The 26,386-nt window shown below is 40.6% G+C and overlaps 2 protein-coding genes across 3 annotated transcripts in view; one reads left to right on the top strand and one right to left on the bottom strand.

Moving 5' to 3' along the window:
• st6gal2a (ST6 beta-galactosamide alpha-2,6-sialyltranferase 2a) overlaps window positions 1-5,101 on the top strand; it is a 61,129-nt gene extending 56,028 nt beyond the window's left edge. For both annotated transcript variants that reach the window (XM_034573716.1, XM_034573715.1), the window contains exon 7: window positions 4,299-5,101. In XM_034573716.1, coding sequence (XP_034429607.1) covers window positions 4,299-4,546 — 248 coding nt within the window. In that variant the 3' untranslated portion in view covers window positions 4,547-5,101. The remainder of the gene's footprint in view (window positions 1-4,298) is intronic.
• tmtops2b (teleost multiple tissue opsin 2b) lies at window positions 964-26,386 on the bottom strand. Its single transcript, XM_034573717.1, has 4 exons — window positions 26,020-26,386; window positions 15,485-15,810; window positions 8,583-8,816; window positions 964-1,731 (listed from the first exon to the last, which is right to left on the bottom strand). The coding sequence occupies exons 1-4, from the start codon at window positions 26,384-26,386 to the stop codon at window positions 1,516-1,518; spliced, it is 1,143 nt and encodes a 380-aa protein (XP_034429608.1). The 3' UTR covers window positions 964-1,515.

The raw sequence follows: 26,386 nt of genomic DNA, 5'->3' as shown, positions 1-26,386 counted from the left end.
GGAGGACAAAAAAAGGGTGCACAAGTCTGAAGTGGTGCCCCCTGGAGGAAACAAGCCGGTGCCCAAACCGCTCTGTTTGCGTTTCCTCCTCTTCTTTGCCCTTTTTTGCGGCTGCATCTCACGCACGAGTAGTGCGTCATGAAAGGCATCGAGTCGTTGTCACAGTTGGGCGTGTGTGCAACGACTAATCCGTCAAGAGTCTCCGCAGCTTGACACACACAGGATCCAAAAATAGTTTTTGATCAATAACGAGCTGTAATGAATGACAGGAATGACAGATGACAAGACTATAAACCATCTGGGGCTCTAGCTATTGACACCCATAGGTGTCAACGCCTGTAGTGACTCATCACATTTTCACCCAACTGATCTCTCTCCTCCTGTGATAAGCTGATGATAACGGAGCCAATTGGCACCGCCCCCTTTCATGTAAGACCCTTCCCTTAAGCTGTCATGGTCATAGTGGTCAGTCGTCTCACTGAACTAAAGCTCCACAATGGAAGCCCGCCCATGGCCTCCAGTCTGTCGGCCACAGTTCTTCCTCTCCCCAGTGACACTGAAGATGTGACCAGTCCCTGCTACAGAGGGTAGAGCTCTTTAAAGTAAATGTCTTTCTCTCGCCACGAAATCTGATATACCCTAAAAATGAATGTACAAGAAAAAAAATCATGCAACACAAAGTAACCTTATCAAAAGACTGGTAACAAACACACAAATAGAAATAAAACAAATTACTGGCTACATGCAGAATGATTACCTTCACAGTAATATACACAGACTTAAAGACAACCGCAGTTCTTTATGGGATAGCTTCTGGGTATTTACAGTCAGAGCGGTACAGAGGTTCGAGGCAGAAAAGACAGACGTTACAAGACAAATACATCAATCCACTTAAACACTGATTGCAGCACAAATCTATGATTGACTAGCCTTGGCATTTACAGCAGCACATTGACGAATTGACTGAACAGCAACAGAGATTAAACATAGGGTTTTTGCTCTGTGGAAAGAATGAATTGAAAACAAAACGCATCCTGGATTTAAAGAAAAGAATTTAGCTACCGTAAAATATATATTTGAAATCATAGAAATGATAAAAACGTTCTGGTTTGAAAGAAATAAAAACAGATTTGAAACCTTCCATCTAATGTGGTGCAACAGGATTAATCTTTTAATCATTAATCATTTAAAAAACAAGAATTTTATGAACCATAAAACCTTTGACATATTTGTAGAAACACATTTTTTTTACCCTGTTTCTATTATATACAGTAAATGTGCTTAGCAGATACTAAAGAAAATGTACAGGCAATTTCATAAAAATGATGAAAAAACCTCGTGTATAAAAACTCAAACTGAGTGGACACGGGAAAAAGATTCTGTACTGTACAACACAAGCTCACACAAAGTACATTGACTGTCTAAATGCATCCACATCTCACTTTGTATCACGCTGTAAGTGTAGTTTTTCGTGCTTCATGGTGACAGTGTTTGTTGTATTGAGGATATCCGGGCTCAGGTCTTAACCCCGGGGGGTGTGGTCTGCTTGGTAGCCGTCGTGCTGCAGCCCTGGTTGATGGCGTCGGTGGAGATCTGCACCGTGCATGCCACCGTGTTGCTGTAGACCCTGCGGTTCAGCTGGATCACCGTGGTCTTGGAGGGAGCGGAGATGTTGCCGCTGTCCGCTGACCAGTGTTTACAGTGAAATAGAATCAGGAAACATCTGTAGAACTGCGAGGGAGAGGGAAAGAAGGATAATGTGAGCATAATGTGCTGCCCCACCAAACTGAGCATTCTTGTTAACGTCCTCAGGGAAGTAATGGCCTATGTTTCACCGTGCTAGAGAGACTGGTGCTGGTACAGGTCTGTGCAGAGTTATTTCAGGCAGAAATCCTCCCTTAGTGCACTCCCATGTCCTCAGTCAACAGGTAGTGATGATTACGCTAATGGCCTGTTGCACTGGCTGAGCTGAGTGAGTGGCCTTTAACGCTTCATCATTTAACACATTAGCTGGAAAGGCCTGATGGCGGCTCTTGTGTTTGTGTCGGTGTAAGGGAATGAGTCATGATGTCATCTATTTTTAATTTGTGTTGCATCAGAGTTCATTCGTACAACGTAAGGTGGGACATTTTCATCACTGACGACCTGAGCAGACACGGGACACGATAGTGAAAACGACTAGAGTTGAGTTTTGTATGGGCACCTGTGTTTTGCAGTTACTTACATTACTTGAGTGCTGCTGTGTTGTTGTGGTGGCTTATCTACATGTGCCAAACACCTATCTTAATACCATCTTCAGGAAAGGGAATTAAAAAAAAATCCTGGAGCCGCCTGTTTATTGAGATCAGCGCAAAAATTGATAAGGTTCTTCCTTGGATCGTGCCAGTCACCCAGAAAAAAATTCATGGAAATGTTTTTTGCATCACCGAGCTAACAAATGCAGATGAAAACAACCTCCTTGACCGAGTAAACCGATTTTAGACCGAGTCAAAAATAATATTCCAAAGTACAAATGTTCAAAACACATTTTCAATTCCACTGGTTTAATGCGTCCGTGTTGTAAAGGCTAGGTGATTTTTTTAAATTTATTTTTTACAATCAATCATTTGTTACCTCAGTCAATGAGGTTATATTTGTATGTGCATTTGTTTATCTGTTTGTTACTGAGCAGGATTATGCAAACAACTACAGATCAGATTACAGTATCCAGGATATTTTAAGGGGGTTATGGGCGTTTTTTACATTTTGGGGAATTACTCAACAAATAATGCAGAGATCTTTATATGAAAAAATCTGTCACGTCTAGAGGTTGTGAAAAGAGGAAATTGTTAGCTGTTAGTACATTCTGTCTCCATGGTGTATGTATTTACATGTATATGCAACATGTTAAATGTTTGTCATAGTTCATTGCGCGATATACGCATCGCAAAAGTCAGCTTGACCTCCGATAAATGGTGCCATGCATTAACGCTCTGCATGTGAATATATTTGGCCAATCAGATGGAGCCATATTGCCCTCGATAATAAATAACCTTGTCTGTGCTACATGCACTCTCCAATGGCCATTCTGGTTGAGTTTTAGAAAAGAAAAAATAATTAATATCTTCAAGGAAACAGAACATGGAGAAGCGGCTTACAACGCATGCTTACGCGACTCACGTGCACATTGTGCAAGAATCATTTTGCTTGGTGTTTTGTGCTGCATGTTATAACAAAGGAGGAGGAGGAGGGTTGTGAGCAGAATAACAATCACCAGAGAAACAGATAAACAGAAATGACCAGCAAAGTACAAAGAAAGCTGGAATGAAGCACAACAAAGGTAATGAAATGTATGTGGGAGCCTTAACATCTATCTGTGCTGGCAGCATACTATCAGCGGGCATGAAAGATACCAGGCTGCACCTGCTGAGGCAGCATAACTCACTGACTTCATACATTATGTATTCACTTCTGTTTTTATCCTTATCTAAAAGAGGTATTTCTCAACATGCAAGCTCTGGGGTTTTTCAGCACAGTTGAACAGTTGCACTTCTATTCGCATGTGTACCTGCGAAATCCTGGTCTTACTGCCGTCCTTGACTTTGGACATTGTGCTGATCCACTGGGGATTTTGTGATAAATGCTTTTTTCAAAGGATTGCCTGTAGCAGATGCTGAGAAAATCTATTAAATGTGAAACCTGGGCAAGAACTCAATAAGAATATTGGCCAAATTGTTGAAGAATTCGTGTAACTCCCAACTACTCCAGTAGAGCCACAGCAGATCAGACTGTGGTTGTGTTGGGAAGCAACTTTGCGTGGAACTGACTGAATGCCAGAGTCAGGACCAGCAAGTTGAAGAGCGAAGCTGAACTGTAGATCAGTTAAAAAGACCTAGAAGTCATTAAAAACCAGCTTTTATCTCCAATATTCAGAGAGGAAATGTGAGGATTTATGAACAGGGTTTGGTGGATTTGTTACAACGGCAGCTCTTCTGGTTCAGGAAGCCGGGGATAATGGCTAATATCCACTGTTTAGTTGTGTTTCAATTAAGTGGGCTGGACTTTAGTTTTTTTCTCTACATAAAAAACACTTAAATGTTCAGACACCAAGCCCAACAGAATAAATGAGGGCGCTGTTGCTCAGTAAAAGTTACATAATGTTGATTTAAAACAGAGGATACTGCTCTGATGAACTCAGGTGGATTAAAGTGAAAGTTAAGAAATGGAATTCAGAGGCTGATGGATTCAGCCATCAACAAGTTTTAATGTAAATGATGAAATTATTTAATTAAATGTGAACTTCTGTCTTCACATTGCAGGAATCCTCCTGATGATGTCGCTCTGCGAGCAGGTGCATGTGTACGAGTACATTCCCTCCATGAGGCAGACGGACCTGTGCCACTACCACGAGCGATATTATGATGCTGCGTGTACACTGGGTGCCTACCATCCCCTTCTATATGAAAAGAACCTGATCCAGCGGATCAACATGGGCCCCGAGAGTGACCTCCGCAGGAAGGGACGGGTCACTCTCCCAGGCTTCAGCACCGTCAACTGTGACATCTGAAATATGAAACCTGAACCTCTTTGTCGTACACACACACTCTGGCTTTTTCTGGCTGACTAAGGGAGAGGTGCAATAAAACCACTGGAGACATGGAGGCTGAAGCTTACAAGATTCAAATTAGACCCACGAAGAACATAAGCCATACCACTCCAGGGAAGGATCAATGCGGAGGCTTCAGAAAGAACTTGTCTTCATCAAGATGGTTTACTAGACCAGAGACTTCCAGGAAGAGTCTCCAAGATGTGGATATGAAAATTTCTCTCTGCTTTAGCTGAGCCACGTTAGCTGTGGAGCTGACTAGGGTAGCAACAGATCAGTGTTTTTAGATAGACACGTGAGTTTTCAATAACTGGGTGTGTTTCAATGGTGTAAAATGTGTGTTTTTTCAATAGTTTGGGTGGTTCTCCACTTAAAGGAATTGCCACTGTTTATAACGGTGGATACTTGTGATTTATTTTTCCTTCTACTGGTCCAAAGGGTTGTGAATAAGCAAGGGCGTCATCCACGCTGAATGTCACGAATGCAGCATTGTTTTACACACACACACACACACACACACACACACACACACACACACACACACACACACACACACACACACACACACACACATATTCAGCAGCACATGCAGAAGAATGCGTCTCCAAAGAGACAGTCATGCTGTCACATCAGTCATGGTACTGTACATTGCTCTGTAGCAGCTGTTCCTGTTTGACATTCCTCTGGTATTGTCCTGTGAAATCAGAAGTTGTCCGTCGTCCTGAGGGGTTAATTTCACACTACTGACATGGTTACACTTAATAACTAAACCACTTTCCCGTGCATGTTAACTCACAATCGCCAGGTTGTCACTTCGGGCTCACGTGTTTCGGATGATTCTTCAATAGCCTGTCTGCCAGTTAAAAGCTCACTGGAAGGCGCTGCTCTTCTTTTTGTATTCATTCTACCTATCGTAACATATTTTACTTTATCTGAGGGCGTATTTGAATCAATGTAAACAGGGCTGAAATGGATCTGCGGAACAAACAGGTGCTCAGAGCCGCCGTAAACCTGTGCCTAGTGCTTAACTGAATACTTCCCTCGGGTTGCCTCGTGGCTGGATCGAATACAGGCAGTACACACCGTGGCAGGATGCCGGTTCCGTGGAGTCTGGTTGCCATGAGATGTGCGGAGCAGTCGATATTGCTGAATTGACCTGTATCAGGGGTCTCAGCTCTGCCTCAGCAATCACCACCAGCCCCTGTTTTCTCATTGTCGGTTCACTCTTTTATTGAATGTAATTTTACCACTGTGTGGCCAAACCCTGGGTGGAGATCACCACTGCAGTATGGTCTCTGTGTGCAGCTCGCTGCAGGGATATTTCTTTGTCATGTAACAGCATGAAGCTCATTTCCTACAACTATAAATGTCTCATATTTTCTGAGTCCTCTAATATTGGTCTGAACCCATCCACAGCTCATAGTGGAGATGAGTATAAAAGAGGAATTTGAACCAGTAATATCACCAGATTTGCTTTGTCTCCAACTAGGAGTTGTTGTTTTTTTTTTACAGTGAGGCAGTGCCACATCTGCGACAAGCTCCAGAGATATTAGTTCAGTGTGGAAAAGAGGCTTGGTGGTGTTTTTCACTGCAAATATGCAGTCGGTGGGTCAAAAATCTTGCCTAATACAAGAGATTTTTACTACTAAGTGTACTATCTTACAAAATGTGCTCGTGCCATTGGTTGTGGTTTGGTGAAAGATTGTGAAAACTTCGTCACAGAAATGTTGCTTTGAATAGTTTTATGACTGTTGAAGAAGGTAGGTATGTGTTGTAGCATGTAGATGATTCTGGGGTTGGTGTCATCCAAAATCTGACAGTATCAGTACGAACGCATTGTGCTGATACTTAAACTGTTTTACAAGTCGAGTCAAACCTGATAAAAGAAAAGAAACAGAAAGTTGCCCAAATATTTGTTGCCAACTTTTAATAAGTATCTTTCAGGGTGACTATTGAAACACTGATATTCTGTGTGTCACGATCTAGTAATTTTCTTTGGAAATTTAATTGAGAAACTGTGTATAAGAAACAATCGGACAATATTGAATAATTCCGTGAATTACATACATGGCTCAAGTTCTTCATCACATTGATGCAAAATTCTGTCGATCAAATATTGCCAGGAAAGCTGTTCTCATTGATTTGCAGCAGCTTCGATAATGATGTTAATGATCAAAGATGAAGCTGCTTCAGTAGAAATTGTGCAGAAATACATATGGCAGAGTATATACGGTATAGAGGGTATAAACAAGTGTATATCATTATAATGCATTCAGGGTTATATCACCCTGGCCCACTTTTCTGATAGATGCGTTTGGCTCATTGTGTTCAGAGTGCAATAAGTACAAAGGTTTGATACCCAGCCCCATTTTCATGTTAATTATATAGGCATGTTCTTAGAAGAAAAAAAGGGGCCAGAGTAAAGTCAGCAACTGTAACAGAGGTTTAAAAAGTAGAAACGGTTTATGAAAGATTTCAGCCTTCATTCACAACCATGCAGGGTCTCAGCTCTGCTGTAGGTTCTGAGACAAGTATCCAGATGTTTTAGTGCTTGTGATTGTAACACACTGAAGGTGCATAAACCCTGAACATATTGTACATGTGTTTTTCTTAATAACTTTGATCACTTTCCGATGCACAGAGCATGCACGTCGAGATCAGGGCTAAGAGTCTTAAACTGTCTGTGCTGTACTGTGCTGCGAGTAGACACCATTGTCATTAATGTCGTGAGAGGAGATTGTACTATAAGATTTTTTTTTTTCTCTTAAGTGGTGTTTTACATATTTCAGTGCATGCTTTTGGAAAAGGGGGGGAAGGCGTTGCCAGATGGGAAACGTTGAAGTATCCTAGCAGAGGCGTGAAAGGATCGGATTATTGTATTATTTTGTGACAAATTATTATACAAGAAAACCATAACGATACCTAAACAATAACCACGTCGATTATGAATAAGTGATAACACGTAAAACCAGACGCATGATCCATATTCCCAGACATCATCACAACAAGTGTAAATACAGACGTAGGATCAATAGCCTTTTTACTACAAGGAATATAATAACTCCTACCACTGTCACAAAAAAATGGAATTGGTTCATTATGGAAAGTATTGATCATGCATTGTACAGAGAGTAAAATTATGGTAAATCTGGCAACGTGGAGGTGGAATCACATCCACCTGTAGGCAGAACTAGTTCCTTTTGAAGCAGTTGAGTGAGTGCGATGCCTCCTGGCAACTTCATCACATTCTGATATGGTGCCAAATTCCTTTTATTAATTATGTTTCAGCTGAGCAAGTTGAACTCAGAATGAGGCGTTGGGGAAAGCGCAGGACCTCTAAGGTGCTGCCGCTTCTCTCGGGGATGCTTAAGATGGCGCGTAATTGAATTTTGATCCTCGTCAATGCAACGATGTTATTGCTAGTATTTAATACAGGAAATGGCAGTGACATTAACTTTGACAAGTGGGGAAGCGGCGAGATGAGAAAACGCATTCGGAGACACTGTATTACATTTCTCTCTCTCTCTCTTTTTCTCTTTCTCAGCCTCCGTCTCTCCGCTCTTTACCCGTGAGGCCTATTTTTCATGTGTTGTTATTATTCAGTATTGTGGGAACCGCTGCACCACACACTGCCTCTGCGGGATTGTTCTACATCTCAATTTTTTTATTTTCTACATTTCCCTGCTGTGGCTTTCTGCGGTATTCCTAAAATGAGGAAGAAAAAAAAAAAAAGAAAAAGAAGCATCCATATCCGAACATGGTAAGAGTGAAGGTTGTGTTTCACTCCCAAAAGCCTTAGGGTGTTCTTCTTGACTTTGATTTGTCAGTGAATTCTCTTCTAATTACACTTGAATTAATATTTAAATAGACCATTTGTATGATTTCAGCTGTTGTAATTTGTCTTTTTCTACAGTGTAAATAAAGCTGTTGTTCATGTCAAACTGTCCTTGATTTTCTAAACTTTCTTTGAAAAATCACAGCTCTGTTGTCGACTCACCTGTTTATTCATAAGTATATAAATGAGAGGGTTGATGACCGTGCTGCTCTTGGCCAGGAGCGAGGGCACCACGCTGGCCACGGGACTGATGATGTTGGGTGGGCCGAACGTCGCCATCATGGCCACGACACCATAAGGCATCCAGCACAGCAGGTAGCAGGCGGCCGTGGTCAGAACCATAAACAGTATGTGGTACTCCCGCCTCCGGGCCGCTGTCTTACGGACCTTACCCACCTGTGAACGAGAGTGCGAGATTTTTCTTTATCAGCAGCTGATAAATAACCGGAAATATAATCACATTAACTTCATTTTGAGACTTCAATCTGAGTTCTGCTTATTTGTGCATTCAAGGACTTCCATCAGCATGTTGAAAAGTTGTGTTGCTAATAAAAAGCAACACAACTTTTCAAGAATTTCATTAGTGTAGTATTATCTTTCATTAGTTCCTGCTTTTCACTGCTCTATTGTGCATTAATAATAAACATTGTGTAAAAACAATGACTTGTTAATTGTGGTGTGATCATCCAAAGCCAATTGAAACTGTACAATTGTGAAATTGGAAAAGCACTTGCTGCCCGGCCAATAGAAAATGTATTTAAAAATGTGTTTCTAAAAAATGACAAATTAATGTCCATAAACTGCTACCTTATTCACATTAATAATATTTCATGTTAAAATGCACATAGACAAGGAAATGTTTGAACCAAAAATCTTCAGATAGGGTGTGAGACTGGATTTGTTGTTTACGAATACTGATCTACTCAAACAGATGGTCGTGTGATATTACTATGTGCATCACATTATGTGACCTGGATACTGGATTTCAAAATGGCCCTCGGTGGCATGAATGAAATTTGCTTTCTCAGAGCATAAGCCAAATATTTTCTCCATCTTCTGGGTTTGCTTCCACATCGTTGGCCAGCTGAACATTAGTGTTTCAAATTTTGGCCCCATCAGCTCACAGGCTTTACATCAGGGTGATGTCACACATAAAAATGACTTTTCTATACTATGGGGAAGTTATAGTTTCTATAAGAACTTCACTGATTAAAAATCATATTAGTTACAGTTAATTGTTTGCAGTTTGAGTTCCTTAATTGACAAGGTGTCGCTCTTTTAATGGTGGTCTATGGCTATCATGTTTTGTGGGCCACAGGGATTTCTGTTGTTGAATACCACGAGTGGTCACTAGTACACATTAGCAGCAAGGCTGAGTGGTGGTACCATAGACTGTATATAAAGATGGACGACGCGTCTCCACTTCCTCCCCTTATCCAGAAATAAGCCAAAATATATGAAAGCCACCATCTTGGAGCCAGGGTCTGTACAGCAGAGATCAAGGGGATGGAGTATCTCAAGCAATCTGAGTCTCAGTCTCAGCTGTCAATCATAACATTTCACACCGTCATCATCGAATAACTAATTGAATCCAAACTTACAGGTAATATAAACACTTGAACAAACATCAGTGTGATAAGAACTATGTGAAATGACAGAAACCATCTGTGAGAAAAATGTATTTATTGAGCTGTTTGACTATTTTGGTCCATGTTCCATTCACTAACATGGAGGAGGTGGGGTTTGATTGGCTGATTGCAATCAGACGTCTCATTCACGCCGCAAATCAGTGACTCATTGCCAGTTGCTAGGATACTCATTAACATCTGTGTATCATGCTGCCTTTAAAAAGAACCTTGTGAGTTCCATTTGAAGGCAGCAAGAATAACAAGGTTGTGCAGTCTAATGTCTAGAGTCAGGTGTGTAGAAGACAATCTTTATTCTTCCACAAGTGCTAACATGCTAATGTTAAATTAGCATGCTAATGTTAAATTCTAAAATAAAACCATCTTGTGTGCCTTGATGTCCTAACTCATCGATGTAAAAGTTCGCAGATTAGTCTTTTTGTTTCCCCAGTCAATCTGGAGGTAATATCTGTGTGTTTTGTGCTTGTTATAAATCTTAAGAGAACATGTGAATGTCTCGATTTGAGACACTATACAGCTCAGGTGTCCGCTGCGTGTTTTATGATCGTACCGATCGTAATCTTCTTTGGATGTGATGCAAACTTTTTTTATGCTACAGCTTCCACCAGAAGTCTGCTCTGTATGTGCAGAGTGTTGTTGACTTCACTGGAACTGATGTTCATGTACTGCATGTATTTGCTGAGGGGGGATTAGTTTCCCTACTGCCCTACAGAATTCTTGTAGCTGCTCGGAGGACAGATCCTTTGGGCTTAATATAAAACCACCCGCTATCATTTTGATATAGATGTTTATGTCTGAACAAGACAAATCACAAGAGAGCCATGTTTTTCTATCAGCATAATAATGTAGAGGCTGAAGTGTGACACAACATTTTTCAACCACTCACTACAGAAATGGACACACGCTCTTTGTGTTACTGCTTCAATCTGTCACACACTGTCGTTATGAGTCAATTGGCCAATTTGAAGTACACTTGATTTGTGTAACTCCAACAATTGAAGCCTTTAAAATTAGTGTTGGTAGAACCTGAAAATGCATTTGTGTACAAAAAAGGGACTGGAAATGTTGTGGCCAAACAAAAACTCAGTGTCAGTATACATTTGAAAGTGAATGTTATTTTAAGAAAGCCTTGAAATAATGTGAATCTGTCCTTTTAAAAATAAAATATAATGTAAATAAATGAATATAGCTGAGGACCAAGGCTCTGTAACATTCCTTTGATATTTCTGCAGGAATGTATAGTATAGGATTGGATCCAGCCCCCTGCGACCCGTAAAGGATAAGCAGTAAAGATAATGGATGGATGAATGGGCAATAAATGGCGGCTATGAGGGGAATGCTTTGTAGTATTAAACATGGTGTTTGGGCATATACTGAATCACTTTAATCATCTGGGCCTGGTGTTTGCAGACACTTTGACATATTGAGATATGCTTTATCTTAACATGTAAAGAAATTGCTTTCTGTCTTGTTTGTTTGTTGATTAGGTCTATCGAGTTGGAATGGGCGGATGCTTTAAATCTGGCTGTTTCATAAAGCAATCAGAAAATGAAATCATTTTCTAAAACAACTGGTGGATTCACAGTCTGTTGAGAGCAGTGATGTGAGACACGCATTTCTCACTCGGCCCCTTTCAGCTTTTGATTTATTCCTTTGCTCAATGAGAATAATCATGCAATTTTAGGTTATTGATTTCCTCATCTGACAAGTTATTAGATTCAACAATGTACTTCTGACAAAGGAGGGGGTTAGTGTGTGATTTGATTTACTCAGGTAATGAAAATGAACTAATTCAGCTAATGTGACTTACAGAAAAGCTTCTTACTAATACCAGTGGGTACAAGCTGCAAGAGTCCAGCAACATTTCCTCCTCTTTCTTATAATTTGCAAACGTTATTTATTACGCCGTGTTTGTGTCATGTTCTAATAATCTTCAATTTGTATAACACTTTAAAACTGGGGTTTAAAAAAGGAACACTGGATTATAATGGCAAGAAACAAGAGGATCTTTGAGGGGTTTATGTGCTTTGTTTGTGGAAAGCTGTGATAATCCCCTGCCCTGCTAACCCTCTCGGCTTTAAGGATTAAACAGCCTAAGTCACATGAGTGCAGGGGATTTCACTTTCTTAACGCAAGCAAATTCATTCCTTAAAACTCAAAACACTATCACCATGCCTTCTCTAAATGTATGTGACAGAGTTTGGCGAGAGGATGTCTAAAAGTCCAGTTCTTTAATCTCTTGCTGCCCACTGAGCTGGATCCACTTACAAAAAAATCATTCTGCTGTGTCCAGGTCAGTCCCTGGGTTATTATGTGGGGAACTGATGCATGCCTTTGCATTCATTTTGCGTGTTTAAGATATTTTGTGCCTCAGTTACCATCATATGGTCCATCTGCCTCCGGCATCTCCCTTAAGCTAATAAGAGCAGCGACATCCAACCAACCAACATCCTCTGCAGCTGAGCAGTCTGTGCAGGAACAGCCACAGCTGCAACACTCTTTCATGCTATTTCGTATTATAATAAAAAAAAAAATCAAAAGGGATTATGTAACGAAGGGCTCGACGTTACTAGATACTTGTTTAATTGTTTAACTTCATTGAAACATGTCTCTTGATATGCATATTTGGGACACACACAATATCATAGATAAATTGGTGAACAGTAAATTAACACGCAGTAATTTAGTAAAATAATATTTATTTATAGTTTGTTTGATGGGGGGCGGTGGTCGTGGCACGGGGTCGCTCGCCTGTAAAATACACAGAGCGCACTTTGATTATGTATTCAATCTTCGAAATGTTGGGGAATTGCTCAGTAATGGAGACTTTTTATAAAGTGACAAGTATTGGAAAATTGAGATGTGTTGTATGCTGTTAACTTACCTCTGTTTGCTCTCCTTTCTCCCAGGGTGTTCGGGCAAAAGACTTCCCCACGGGGCACGAATACCTTTTCAATAGTTCCGGGAGGGTTAGACCAATTACGAAGTGGGCAAGGGGGAAGTTGATCCAAACTAGTAGGTTTTTGTATGATTGCAGTTTATTTCCTAATTAAAATTTTATTTTTCTCATTTAATTACAATTTTATTCTCGGAATCAAAGATTTTGTATTCCTTCAGTACTAATACACGGTCATACAATCTCAGTTCAAAGGGTAAATTGAGTTTCATTGATTTTAATCATGGTTATGAAAACATCTTATGTCTGTGAACTTTTTCTGGCTGCGCTGCACTCAAGTCTAATCACTGAGTGGATGATTGGCAGGTCTAACTTTTCTGCGATGGATCGCTCCTTGATTCATAGTCTGTCATTCAAACCTGACATTTGCTGCTGATGTATTTGGCCTGGCAAATTCTTCAGTCACACTTCATTATAACTGTGCTGAAAATATCAATGATGTTGCGTCATCACATCATGTCATCTGTCAGCTTCTCTCACATCTGTGTGGGAGATGGTGTCTGAAGCATCCCAGAATTTGACTATGATCGACAAGGTCCCAATATCATTTCCCATGTGGCATATTATGGGCAGAATGGCATTTTCAGGTGTATATTTTCTAGCTTGAAGCTATTTCAGCTAGTTGCATGCACCACTGCAGTTACATCAGCTTCCTTCAGTGTGTCGTGTGAGGGAAAATACATTTCCTCCCAGGAGTGGGTGGACACTCCCTCCAACAAAGACACAGGAGCTTGTGCAGAAAGGAGCTATTTCTGTGGGCCTGGATGAGGACAGGAACACCGTGCCTATTTTCTGGATATGTCCTAGTCCCCAAGAAGACCAGAGCCTTCTTGAAATTCCTCCTCAGCCTGTACTTTGTAAAAGCAGGGCCAGATGGGAGGGAGAGGCCACATTCACGAAAACCTGGATCGTGCTCTTGCAATTTCCTGAGGGCCTGCAAAGACTCACACTGGCAGAGATCTGTTTACATCACCCCTCAGACCAGCATCGGGTGTGTAGAGGCCTCCTCAAAAATGAGGCATTCAGGCATCAGGCTTCCTTTTCTCAACTCATAGACCTTTGTGAAAGTGTGAAGACTGCGTGTAATACATTGATGATTGCGTTTCATAATTCTGCTTCTATGGACACAAGAGTAGCACTTAAAGGCCACTACCCTGCACCTCACTAGGCACTGGAATTCAGAGACTGCAGTGATTTATGCAGGCCGCCTATTTATGGATCATTTCGATTTTGAAAATGCTTTTGCTTTTTCAGGAGTTGAATTGTGAAGTATTATTAAAGTATGAGTAAATGGCATAAATTGCATTATGATCTCACAATATTGAGTTCAGTTGTGTCCAGGAGAAATAGGCAGGACAAATAAAAGAGATCATATTTTATTCCTCTGGGTTTGACACTTTCTTGGACTAGTGATGTGTTTAGAACCTTTGGTTGACTGTTTCATTCTTTCATTTTATTTTTGACTCATTGTGTTTATAGACTTTGACCTTGATGCTTTCCTTGTTTGGTTATTGGATTTATTTCATTTCACCATTATTTCCTGTTTTATTTTGAAAGTTCTTCCCTTTTTTGTCTCTCTAACCTTACTTCCCTCATCTTTGTCTTGTTTCCCTACTTTGTTGGTGACCTGCCCCGCCTCCATTAGTTTCCCCTGTGTCTTGTTAACTCTCTTGGTTCAGGTTCAGTTCGCCTCGTCAGTTTCTTTTTCAGTGTTCCAGTGGTTTCCTTGCAAGTTTTTTACCCATTTATAATTTTTGCCTTTGACTTTTGGATACCTCTGCATTACTGACTGCCAATTTGTTCAACATACTGGTAAGTCAAATTAAAGTTACACTGTACTTCAATGTGTTTTTTCAGCTGTAAATGACATTTTATGGTTGTTCTTTGATGAAATACATCAATATTGGTTTAAAAATCACATTTATTCCTAAATATGTAAAATGAATATCTACTTTTATTGGTTGAACATGGCTCATAACGCCACCCAGTGTTTGAAACCGTCTCGGACCTTGCAGAGCCAATACTTGCGTAAAGCCATTCATTTGGGATTTGGCACGGATCACAATGGTCTTGGCCACCAGGAAACCTCGGAGGCAAGAAGCCTCTACTTCATGCGACATTTCTGTTGCTGTGTGCTTCTAGAGTACTGCAGAACCTAGATAACTTTGCCGTAGCAAGCTAATTGGTACGTTTGTGTGTGTTTGCGATGTGTGTGTGTGTGCATTTGGGAGAGAGATGGCGGGAGGATTTTGGTAGTCCTAGCCCCACCACCCTGCAACTGCGTTCTAAAGGCATTTTTATAATTTTCACAGAGAGACACTTCAGTTTAAGATTACAGGTGAAATCACACTTTAAAGACTCTTCATTGGATCTGGCCTTGTTGTGCATCTGCATGTTGCACGTGACACATTTACAGAAAAGTGGCATAAACACAAGCACACACACTGTTACTGTCTCTCTACCTGTTTGACTGCCCAGAGCAGCCTACAATAGCAGTAGATCATCACCAGGACAGGTAGACCCAAGCAGAAGGTGAACAGACAGATGATGTAGGCGTGTGACTGGACCGTCTGAGATGTCCAGGATACAGAGCAGCTCGTCCCTGCCCCCTCAATGCCATAGCTGCTCCAGCCCAGTAGAGGGGGCACTGTCCAGAACAAGGAGTAAAGCCAAGAGCCCCCGACAGCCAGCAGGGGTTTGCGGTAGTTCGGCCCACGCTTGTTGTAAACTGTCAGAGTGCTATAGCGGTCGTAAGAGAGTATCACCAGAGAGATCAGCGACACGATACCTGAGAAAGACAGAAAGGAGGAGTGTGAGTGGGCAGCAATGTTATTTGGCTCACAAGACACCGAACACCAAATTGCAGCCCCGAAAAAAGACTAAACAAAGATGGACGACATGAAGGTTCCCCACAGAGAAGCCAAAGTGTCTCGATCACCACCTGCCCCCTCCATGTCAGTGGACAGGACAAACCAAAAAGCCATAGAACACGTTTTTATCTCAAAGAAGGTTTCTGTCATTCCAGGCAGACTAGTTCTTATCTAGTTCTGACATTTGGTTTTAGTTAATAACTTGTAACTTGTAATGGCAGGACCTTGATACCACGGCTACATACCATGATCACTACTGCACTAACTCTGCACAAGATGGCAGCATTCGTATCCGGGATGTTTTGGCTTAATTTCTGGGTAGTGGGAGGAAGTGGAGACGCATCATTCCTCTTTAAGTACAATCTATGAAGTCAACAGCAACACTAGCAGTTCCGTAAGCTTTGATATTAATGCTAACATAAGCATGCTAACATCTTTACAATAGAGTGTGGATACCCTGCCCCTCCAGAACTAACAGCATTAATCATATGCAGCATTAATTATCATACTCTGGAAGCTCCACAGAGAGAAGCATATACTGGGGAGAGGGCTAAACTGTCTCTGCCACACACTCGTGTTCAGCGCTTACACAACTCTGCGAGCTCTCGGAAAAAACACTTGAGTTCACCAGAAATGCACATTCAGGTCATTAAGACCATTATGTAAGCATTACATTTGGTCACAATTCTCAAGAAAAGCTATTCAAAAGCAAAGCTGAAAATCTTGTTCATCAATACATGCAGTGAAGCACATGCTGAACATGTCACAGGGTGTTTGATTTGTCATTGCCACATGTAGTAAACAGAAGTTGCCATGGTACAGTAGCAGATATGTGCTAATCTGTGCAGTAGAATCGCTGCTTATTCTAAAAAAAAACGAAGCACTACAAACCTGTGATGACGTAGTTGTTACACAACACTGTCCACGTAGATTGAAAATTGAAATTAGAGCTGCCTTAGAGCAGGCTTCAGGCGATGTTTGGCCTCTGGCTGGTTTTCCTCAGGCAAAAATATACTTAGAGCTATGTTCATCCTATTTTTAATAAGTGATATAACGATGCATTCACATTAACCCCCTCTTATCTATGACTTGGATAGTTAAAACCTCTCCAGCTCTTAAGCACATAGACAGATCTTGGAATAAAATTAAAGATCTGTTTAATTTGTTGTTTTTTTAACTCCCTAATTTGTTATTGTTAGAAGATAACATGGTTTTTGTTTTGAATCATGGGTTCTAATTTTCCTATTTTCAATTATTTATTTACAATCATTATGTGTGGCTTACACCATGCAGCATGTTAGTTGTTTGCACACATTGCACATGCATTTTGATGAAGCTGCCGACACCACAGTGTTTTAGTTTTGGTTCTTCTCATGTGAGACTGCAGGCTCTTTATTGTGTTTCTGCTTTATAAATTAATTACAACACAACAAACCGATTGTTTACAGCAGCTACCATCAATTTCATAGAGGACTCATGCTCCCTGAAATAGCCCCGGTCAAATTCATCCCTCTGACCCTCCTGCCACTTCATATATCTTCCTCCCCGGATCTCTCCTCCTTTCTCATTTTCTCCTCTTTCAGTGCCATGATCCTATTAAAATTTGCCATTATCTGTTTGCCAATAATAACTGGAGTAGTCATCTTGGACCGGGATATGATGCTCAACTTCAAAATACTCCATGTGACATTTAAGGAATGGGGAGGTAGAGGCTATAAAATCCTGGATCTCTTGGAGAGGAAAAACATGGCACTTTGAAAGCAGGCAGACCACATGAAGCATGACAAATGAAACGCATGAAAGTCTCTTTCTACTGTTGCTCAGAACTTCTAATACAGAAGGAAGATTCAATTAAGCTCCCATAGAGCAGAAACACATTTTTTAGATGGCAATATATAATGCCTCATGGAGAAATGCATGTTCATGTAATGAAATGAATAAAACATACATTCTCTACAGTGGGCCAACACATAGCCCATCTGCCTTGTGGTTGTACAGCACATGAAGGAAACTAACAAAGGCACAAAGAAAGCAGGCAAACTCCAAACGTCAAATCTCCAACTTCTGCTCAAACCTTGTTGCTGTGAGCCTCCAGAAATCCAACTCTTCGCATTTTAATCAAATGAGATCAAAAAGTGTTGGCGAGGCGGCGAGTTGGCTTACTTGGCCTCTCCCCACGCAGAAGTGTAATGAGATCAGTTCAAAAAAAGACAGACATCTCCCTTTATTTTTGTTTGTGGTCTCAATGAAAATACAGGGTATCTGTCATATTTAGTTGTTGTCATATTTAAGGATGAAAATAATCATACATGGACAGAGCTGGTCCTGTGGAGAATAACCTAATGTGATGAGGCTGATAAAGCATATCTGACATCCCACCAGTGTCCCTGCCCTTTTTACGAAGACTTTCCACTGTGTTTATCACAACAAGAAGCATTTATACCGCAGAGCAAACAGTGGGATGCTTGGTTTGGATGGATCTACTAATTACTTGATTTGTATGCAAGAGACATGCATGAATCTGACCAGTTAGCCGTGCTGGTTCAACACTTTGGTCCAGACCAAAACAAAAATAACTATTGGATGGATTGCCATTTATCTAGTATATGTATTCAAATACTAATAATGCAAAATGCAATCTTGTCTTGACCCGTCTCCTTTTAACACTCTCCAACACAAAATCTCTGACACCACCAGCTGGACAATCTTTACTTTGCCTCAGAAACAGATATTGGATCTCAACATTTACCCAATTATCACTTCACTGTCGCATTAGTATTATGGCCTCACAGAGCTGCCAGAGAGAGCGTGGACTCTTATTTTCCAGTTGTCATGTCATATTGGAGTTACTGTTCTTAAAGGTTTCCAACTCATAATTGCATTAACATCAACTTCCAAATCGTATTATTTCCTGGGAAACTGCAGACCAACTTTTCTGTCAATCCGCCTTTGGTTTTCTAAAGAGAAGCGAATGCCAGAAACCAACATGACGCAGGAGCACTCATGTTCATTTATCAAAGTAGTTTACTGTTGCTTTAAGGATGTTTTCTGAGTGCTGACTTCTGACATACAAGAGGAAGATTTGTAATTGCTTTGTTGATCCTCTGACTTTTCTGTGAGCAGCTGCATTCTTTTGCTGCATGCCTTTCCCACATTCTCTCCTCATTTCACGCTTGCATCAATGAAAAGAAAATTACAAATAAAAAAAATACTGTATATCCAACTTGTTACCTTGTAAAAGAAGGAAAGACCTTTGTTCACTGTAAAAAAATCAAACCCAGATATGTTGAGTCCAGTTATAGGTGTTTTATTGGCGTACAGAATTTAATCCCCATACAACCATGTTTATAATACTCATAAATAGTTAGAATTGTGAACTCACATAAAGTGCAGAAGAGGCCCTTAATCAGTTTATCTTGTGTGCATGTAAATCCATAAGGAAGAGTGGAATCAGGCCTTAAGCTTTTGTCATCCAAACAGTACCTAAAAGGATAAGTCTGAATATTCTATATTTTTCATGGTCTACTATTCCCATGAAAGCAAACAAGTGTTTTGACTTGCTGCAACGAGAAAGTACACTATGATGTAAAAGAAAAAGGGGTGTTTTATTGTGTTGGAGGGAAACAGATCAGATAAACCACAGTGGGGAAGAATCTTAAGCCCCAGCCCCATGTTTCTCTCTGTGGACCCCTCTCTGAGGATTACCACAGTGAAGAACTGAACACTTCGACTCGCATTAGAAAATGAAGATTATAGGATTTTACACTTGTAATGCCAATGCAGCATTTTCAATATCGTGATGTTTCAAGCTCGCAATGCTAAAGCCTACTTTAACACATCATCCACCAGATAAAAAAGAGGCCGAACGCCAATAATATTACACAAGGGTGATAATCATCATCATTTGCAGGCAGCATGAATCATATTAGTTTGTCTAACTGGAATTAATATCGATTTAATCTAGATGTTATTGAGCATCCTATTAACCTTTGAGAAATATGAAGATTTACATTTTTCATCCTCCACTAATCATCTAATTGGAGGAAACATTTTTTGACACACTCCCCAGCTAAAAGCATTTCTGATGGCCCTCTTAAAATCCTAGGGATTCTTGTAATTCAACCCCATAATGCTTGTGGTAAATAAACCAATTTGAGATGAAAACTATTACCATCCTGCAGTTGTATGCCTCCACCAACCAGTGCGGTTTCAGTCCAGACACATTTTTTTCCAGCTTTGTATGAAGTCAACATGACCTTTGGCCACAGAAATCTAACAGCTCATCTCTGAGTCAAAATATGTAAAAAAATCCCGATGGGTAGACTTGAGATAACATGTTCAAGGCGCCCAAGTAGTTTTGTCAGCCCACCGTGACTTTGACCTTTGACCACCAAAATATAATCCGTTCATCCTTTAGTCCAACTGAATGTTTGTAGCAAATTTGAAGAATGTCCCCCCTCTGGTGTTGTTGAGATATCGGGTTCACAAGAATGGGACAGATGGCCATACAGACGGATCATCCAAAAAGGTAACACCAGAGGCATAAAAACAACTATGCAATTATTTCTAATGTTCAGAATTTCAATGACCCGTAATGCTGGGTTATTCCTAAAAATGTTGCTCCGGTCAGTTGTGAAACCATTTGTTTCTCTACAATGAGCAAACATTGAGTCCATATTATCCTAAAGTATATGTTTAACACATATAATAACCACAGCAAGAGCCACCACCTGATGTTAACATCCCCCACAAGGAACCAAGTAATAAGCACCATAGTGCTTGATAGACCACTCTGGATGTACTCTGTAACTTGAAAATGCTTTGCCAGTTTTACACGTCTGTACCTGCTGAACCAGCTGAATATCAGCACAAAACAGACCCATTTGTGGGAAAGTCACAAGGTTATAATATCATTTTGTGCATTGACAAACTAATCTCAAAAGAGAATGATGCTTCAAATGTTGTGATTTGACTGAGGAGATTGTCTTTGCTGTATAATGTTGGACTAAGAAGGGAGACTAAGCCAGCGTGAGTTAGTAGTTACTTTTAACAAGACTAAGTCAATTAGGAAAGGAGCTTCAATGCTTCCTAACTTATCTCCTTTAGCATAGGAAAAATCAGACGATCATATGGGAAAGGAAAGGAGAAAATGTCGCCCCACAATTCATTGAGGCAGCAACATTTAAAGCGACACCTGGACACACCCACGTAAATATAAAAAAACAGAAGAGCTGTTTTATTCTCGTGACCCGATCCAGAACTGATGTGAATCTTTACATGATGATTTAATCTCTGTCACATATGTCCAGTCAGGAGTCACAATAAAAAAACAAAAATAATGAACCAATAGTTCACAACGTCATCACCACAAATAAATAAAAATGGAATGGACACAATCATTTTCTTTTCTCCACGTATATTCCTCACATTATTATATTATTTCAACATTTCAGTCCTGTTTGTCTAATGTTTAATTAAATCTGTTTTGTTGTTATTTCCTGTGAGCAAGTGATGATTAAATGTTTCCTCTGTATAAACCAAAAATATATTTTTTCAAGACGGTTCATTCTATTGTGGACAGAAAACTTTGTTATAACTTCCAGCACACAGCCTACAGCATAGAGTACCGGACATTTTGTGCGTATCTTCCGTTATAAATGTTTTTTTAAATGGACGCAAAGTTTAAGTGGAGTAAGGTTTTCTCCGCACCGTGGTTCTCCTTTCCTAACTCCTTACTCCTTATTTGGACTTTCAGAACACACCCATGGACTGTTAACAAAGATGGACAGCATGACCACTCCTAAAGTGAAGCCAAAGAAAATGATCGCCATCTGGTGGCTGGCTGCAATATGGTTCATCGATCCTGCCTCCGCCATTGTTGGTGGATGGGACATGGACCAAACTTAAGTGAAAGACATCGTTAAATACATTTTCTCAAAGGTGTTTTCTGTCATTTTAGGCACTTCATTTTTTCCAGTAATTTTGGTTTCAATTAGTTTCATGGTTATTTGATGCTAATAAAAACCGGATGAAACATTGTGTATTGGTAGGACCTAGCTACAACAGCTCAATCCCACTACTATGCAGACTCTGGCTCCACATGCGCCAGATGGCGACGTTCAAATCCAGGATATTTTGGCATCATTTCTGGATAGTGGGAGGAGGTGGAGACGTTTCTTCTATCTTTTATATACAGTCTATGGGCTGAAGAGACCTTTCAGGTATTTGGTCATAAACCACAATAGAGGACAAATTGAAAACATGACATGAGGATGTTGATGGATAAAAAGTCAGAGGATCAACAAACAAATCTTCCTCTTGTATGTTTAAGACAGCACACAGAAACCATCCATAAAGCAACATCATCCTGCATCACCGCTTTTCTTTAGAAAACCAAAGGCGGATTGACAGAAAAGGTTGTCTGCAGAGAATATGACACTGAGGTGGTAAATTGGACATTTAGAGGACCCAGTGGGACTTCTTATGGTGCTGCACTCTCTGATGTAAATGTCATTCATTCCAAGTGGGTTTTTTCTAAATTGATCCTTGTCTGAAACCGGCCCCTTTCTGCAGCCCGAGAGCAACTGGTGATCAATCATGGTCATCCATGTGATGTGTGAGTTTGTGCTCCAGCAAGGACGTATAGAAGCTGCCCCTCTGCCATCTCATTTGAAGGAGAGACAACAGGATGGAGACGGTGGCGGGAATATTTATAGAAGAAAGGAATAGTGGTGAATAAGTCCGACAGCAATATCTTCGCAGTTTAACCAAAGCACTTTGTCATTTTCATACAAATGAAAGCACAAGCATGCATTATTGGAAAGTGACGTTTTTTATGCTCTTTTAACAAGGCCACAGCTGGGAAGGACATTATGTACTGAACAAGGTGAATGTGCTGGATTCAGAGTGTTGGTGAATGTGTAAAATGTCACAGGCTTGAAACAATAGATATCACATTGAAAAAGGAATAGAAGTGCAAAGATGGAGAATGTCTATATGTGTGTGTGTGTGTCTATGTGTGTGTAGGTGTGTGGCGTTGTTTCATAGGCCAAGGCTTTCATATCTCCTGAATTGGGTGCAATATCTGCAGGTGTATACTCATTGTATATAAGCTATTGGTGCCTGGTAACTGACAGTTTCAGAGGACTGATCATTACTCAATATGCACCATCTCCAACAGACTCCTTCAGCACAGAATGACAGGCCTGAGGGGAAAAGTCAATAAAAACCCACTGACTTCAATTCAATGGAAATTCCTCCACATAAAAATTCTCTTTATTTAACCAGTGAGGCAGTGCAAAACAAAGAAAGAAGCGAACACAGGGCATTGAGTTTCAGTTTTACTTAGAAGAGGATGACAGGCAAGGACGCTGCAGAGAGTGTCAGCGAGGCTCCGGAAAGTGTCAGCACAAGCAGGGGCAAAGGCAGAACCTCTCTGGAAGGGGCAGACGAAAGCATGTGCTCTCCAGAGATTGAGCAGTATGCCTGTGGCCAAGACAGGGGCCGCACAAGAGGAGCCTGAAAGCTCGATTTCTCTGGACGCTAAATGGCAAATGCTCCCCTCAGGAGCTTGATCATGAGGCAGAACTATCGTGGAGGGCGAGCAGGATGTTGTAGGCGTAATAAATGGTGTTCCATGCGCCACACATTAACGCTCTGCATGTCAACATATGTGGCCAATCAGAAGGAGCCATGCTGCCCTAGATGATAAATTAAAGACATTCAGATCATTGACTGTTTTTTCTGTCAATGATTCACTGTCGGAAGAAGAGAATAAGAAGAGAATAGAAAGAAAACAGAGAATTTGAAAACAGAAATCCGCCTCCTCCAACGAAACTCTACTTTGGAAATTTCTAGTGATCACATTTGTCCTATGTCAGATTCATCAATATTAGTGGTTGATTATATGAAAGAATTGGGAAGATTGTTTATGATCATAGAACCTGAGGGAAAAGTAACAGCGCTCATACAGTGACACACACAGATGCCGCTGCTGTGTGTGTGTGTGTCCCTCTCTCTCTCTCTCTCTCTCTCTGCCTACGTCCGAGTCCCTTTATGTTTATTTATCGCAAGTCATATCGTAATCGCGATATTAAACAACGTTATCGCATATCGCATGTTTTCCTGCTATCGTGCAGCCCTAATGTGCACCGACTCCAGCATTCAAAACCATGCCACCCCAACTCAGCAACAATGAATGGAAACCCTGAAGATGAAGGCATACTCTCTCTGCACGTCTAACAAATCATTCGTCTTATCTTCATCTTGAGGTCAAAGGTTATGTGATGAAGGCATTGTGAAGGTCTTTAAAAGGAAAAATTTAACAATAAACAATGAGTCCTCCACCCTGAGCAATCATATAAGTCAACTGTCACATTTCTCTGATAAGACCATCACGAGTCTCTACAAAATAAAGTGCAGCAGGTTAACACCAGACCATTGCTCTCATGCTAATGGTTCAGTCCTGGTTTGCTTGAGTTTAGGGTTAGGGAAAGTTTTTGGTTGTTACTTTGTTACAGTTAGAGGAACTCTGTCATGGTAACAGTAATAAACACATGGTTGAAGTTGTGGAATGGTCATAGTTAAATGGAACATTTGGGACTATCGCTGACACAGGGATAGAACCAGTCTCCATGAAAACGTTTTGTACTTTGTCAAACAATCCACCCAAACCTCCTCCAAGGGCAGATGTTGTAATCAATACAGCCACTAGAGGCCACTTGACGGCTAAATCTTACTACACGACATAATAAACCGCTTGCACATACTACCTATACAGTCGTTTGTAAGGGAAAAACACTGAAAACCACTGAAAAACCTCTGTCTGGACTGAATAAAGTCTTGCAAAAGTGTCTTTGTGTGACAAATTCTAATTCACTCAGGGAGTTTCAGTTGAGCAGGCAGCCCTTGCAAAAAATGGTTCATTCACACAAGGTATATAAAGGACATTTTACCAGACCATTCAATAACAGAGGTCACAGACAGTGTAATGCTGTTGCACTGAACTAGAGCCTAGTCCCTGTTCTGTGTTTTGAATTACATTAGGTGGAAAGGGTAAGAGCGCAGAGTAGAACTAGAGCAATAAATCATCTGGGCTGATATGTCAGTCAATGTTATTGCAGATATATTGGTGTGTTTGCCGGGTGGTGAAAAGATAATAATTTCTTAGTTTCTCCACCAGAGGGCAGTGACAAGCTGATTTTTCAACTGTACCATACTGCTCATGTGTATTTAGAGCACAAAATTATTTTAAAAATAAATCTAAACAAAAACATTTAGAGGACCTATATCACGACTGTTTGTTTCGGTTGTGTTTCTATGTTGTGTGTCTATATTCCATATATATATGATGTATGTGTCTAGTGTATCAATATTGTGGTGTATTTTGTGTATATATTTTGTGTATGTTTTTTTTCTATATGTTATGTGTCTTTATTGCGTGTATATGTGCTGTGTATATTTTGCGTGCATATAGTGTGCATATGTTGTGTATCCATATTGTGTGCATATGTTATGTACCTATATTATGTGTGTATATGTTATGTATCTATGTCGTGTGTATATTTTGCATCTATATGTCATGTCTGTATGTTGCGTATGTATTTTGTGTATATGTCGTGGGTATATGTTTTGTCGATATGATGTGTATGTTGTGTGTATGCCCATGACAGTCATTCAACCATCAAGAATCTTAAATGTGTTGGTTACATTCATTTCACAAATAGGCAATAAAAACCTCCATCCTCTGCTGGACACAACATACAAGCATCCTGTGCTTTTTTATAATGATAAAATCATGAGTTGTTGATGATAATGATGATGGGGACTGTTGTTATTAAGACTCTGGGACCAGATCAAATACAACGCAACAGAGATTAAACTACAGTTGACACTTTACATGCTATTTAAACTGAGCAACCACAGCTTTGCCTCCGTTATCTCAGGTGGGCAATTGTGCGAAACTGCAAAAATCCCACTGTGCTTAATTGATCTATAAAGTGCTGTTTCCAGAAAATGCACATTATGGTGGCACACTTCACATCTCACAGTTACCTCCTCGAACACATGAGCTGAGACAGTGTTTGTTTTTTTTTAGGCTGAGGTGAGAGAGAATATAAAGAACCTACCAAAGCAGGAGTTGATGAAGCCGTACCAGCTGCAGCCGCTGCGCCCCAGCAGCCACTTTCCACGAATACTGGAGGCGAAGCTGAGGGTGGTGCCGAATACGCACACCAGCATGTCACTGATACTGATGTTGAGCAGCAGCATGTTGACCGGTGTCCGCAGCTTCTTGAATTTGCAGAACAGGAGCAGCACGACGAAGTTGTTGAGGAAGCCAAAAGTCATGATGAAGCCCAGCACGACGGAGAGCACCACGAAGCCCGTCGGGGAGAGGTTCCCCCTGGCCGCCGTCGGGTCCACCAGCTCCTGGTCATCGCTCAGGTTGAAGCTGTAATTCAGACCAGCCTGACCAGAAAACATTCTGCGGTCCAT

The sequence above is a fragment of the Hippoglossus hippoglossus genome, chromosome 21 (assembly GCF_009819705.1).
Source record: "Hippoglossus hippoglossus isolate fHipHip1 chromosome 21, fHipHip1.pri, whole genome shotgun sequence".
Classification (NCBI taxonomy): Eukaryota; Metazoa; Chordata; class Actinopteri; order Pleuronectiformes; family Pleuronectidae; genus Hippoglossus; species Hippoglossus hippoglossus.
This window is presented reverse-complemented; position numbering and strand designations above follow the sequence as displayed.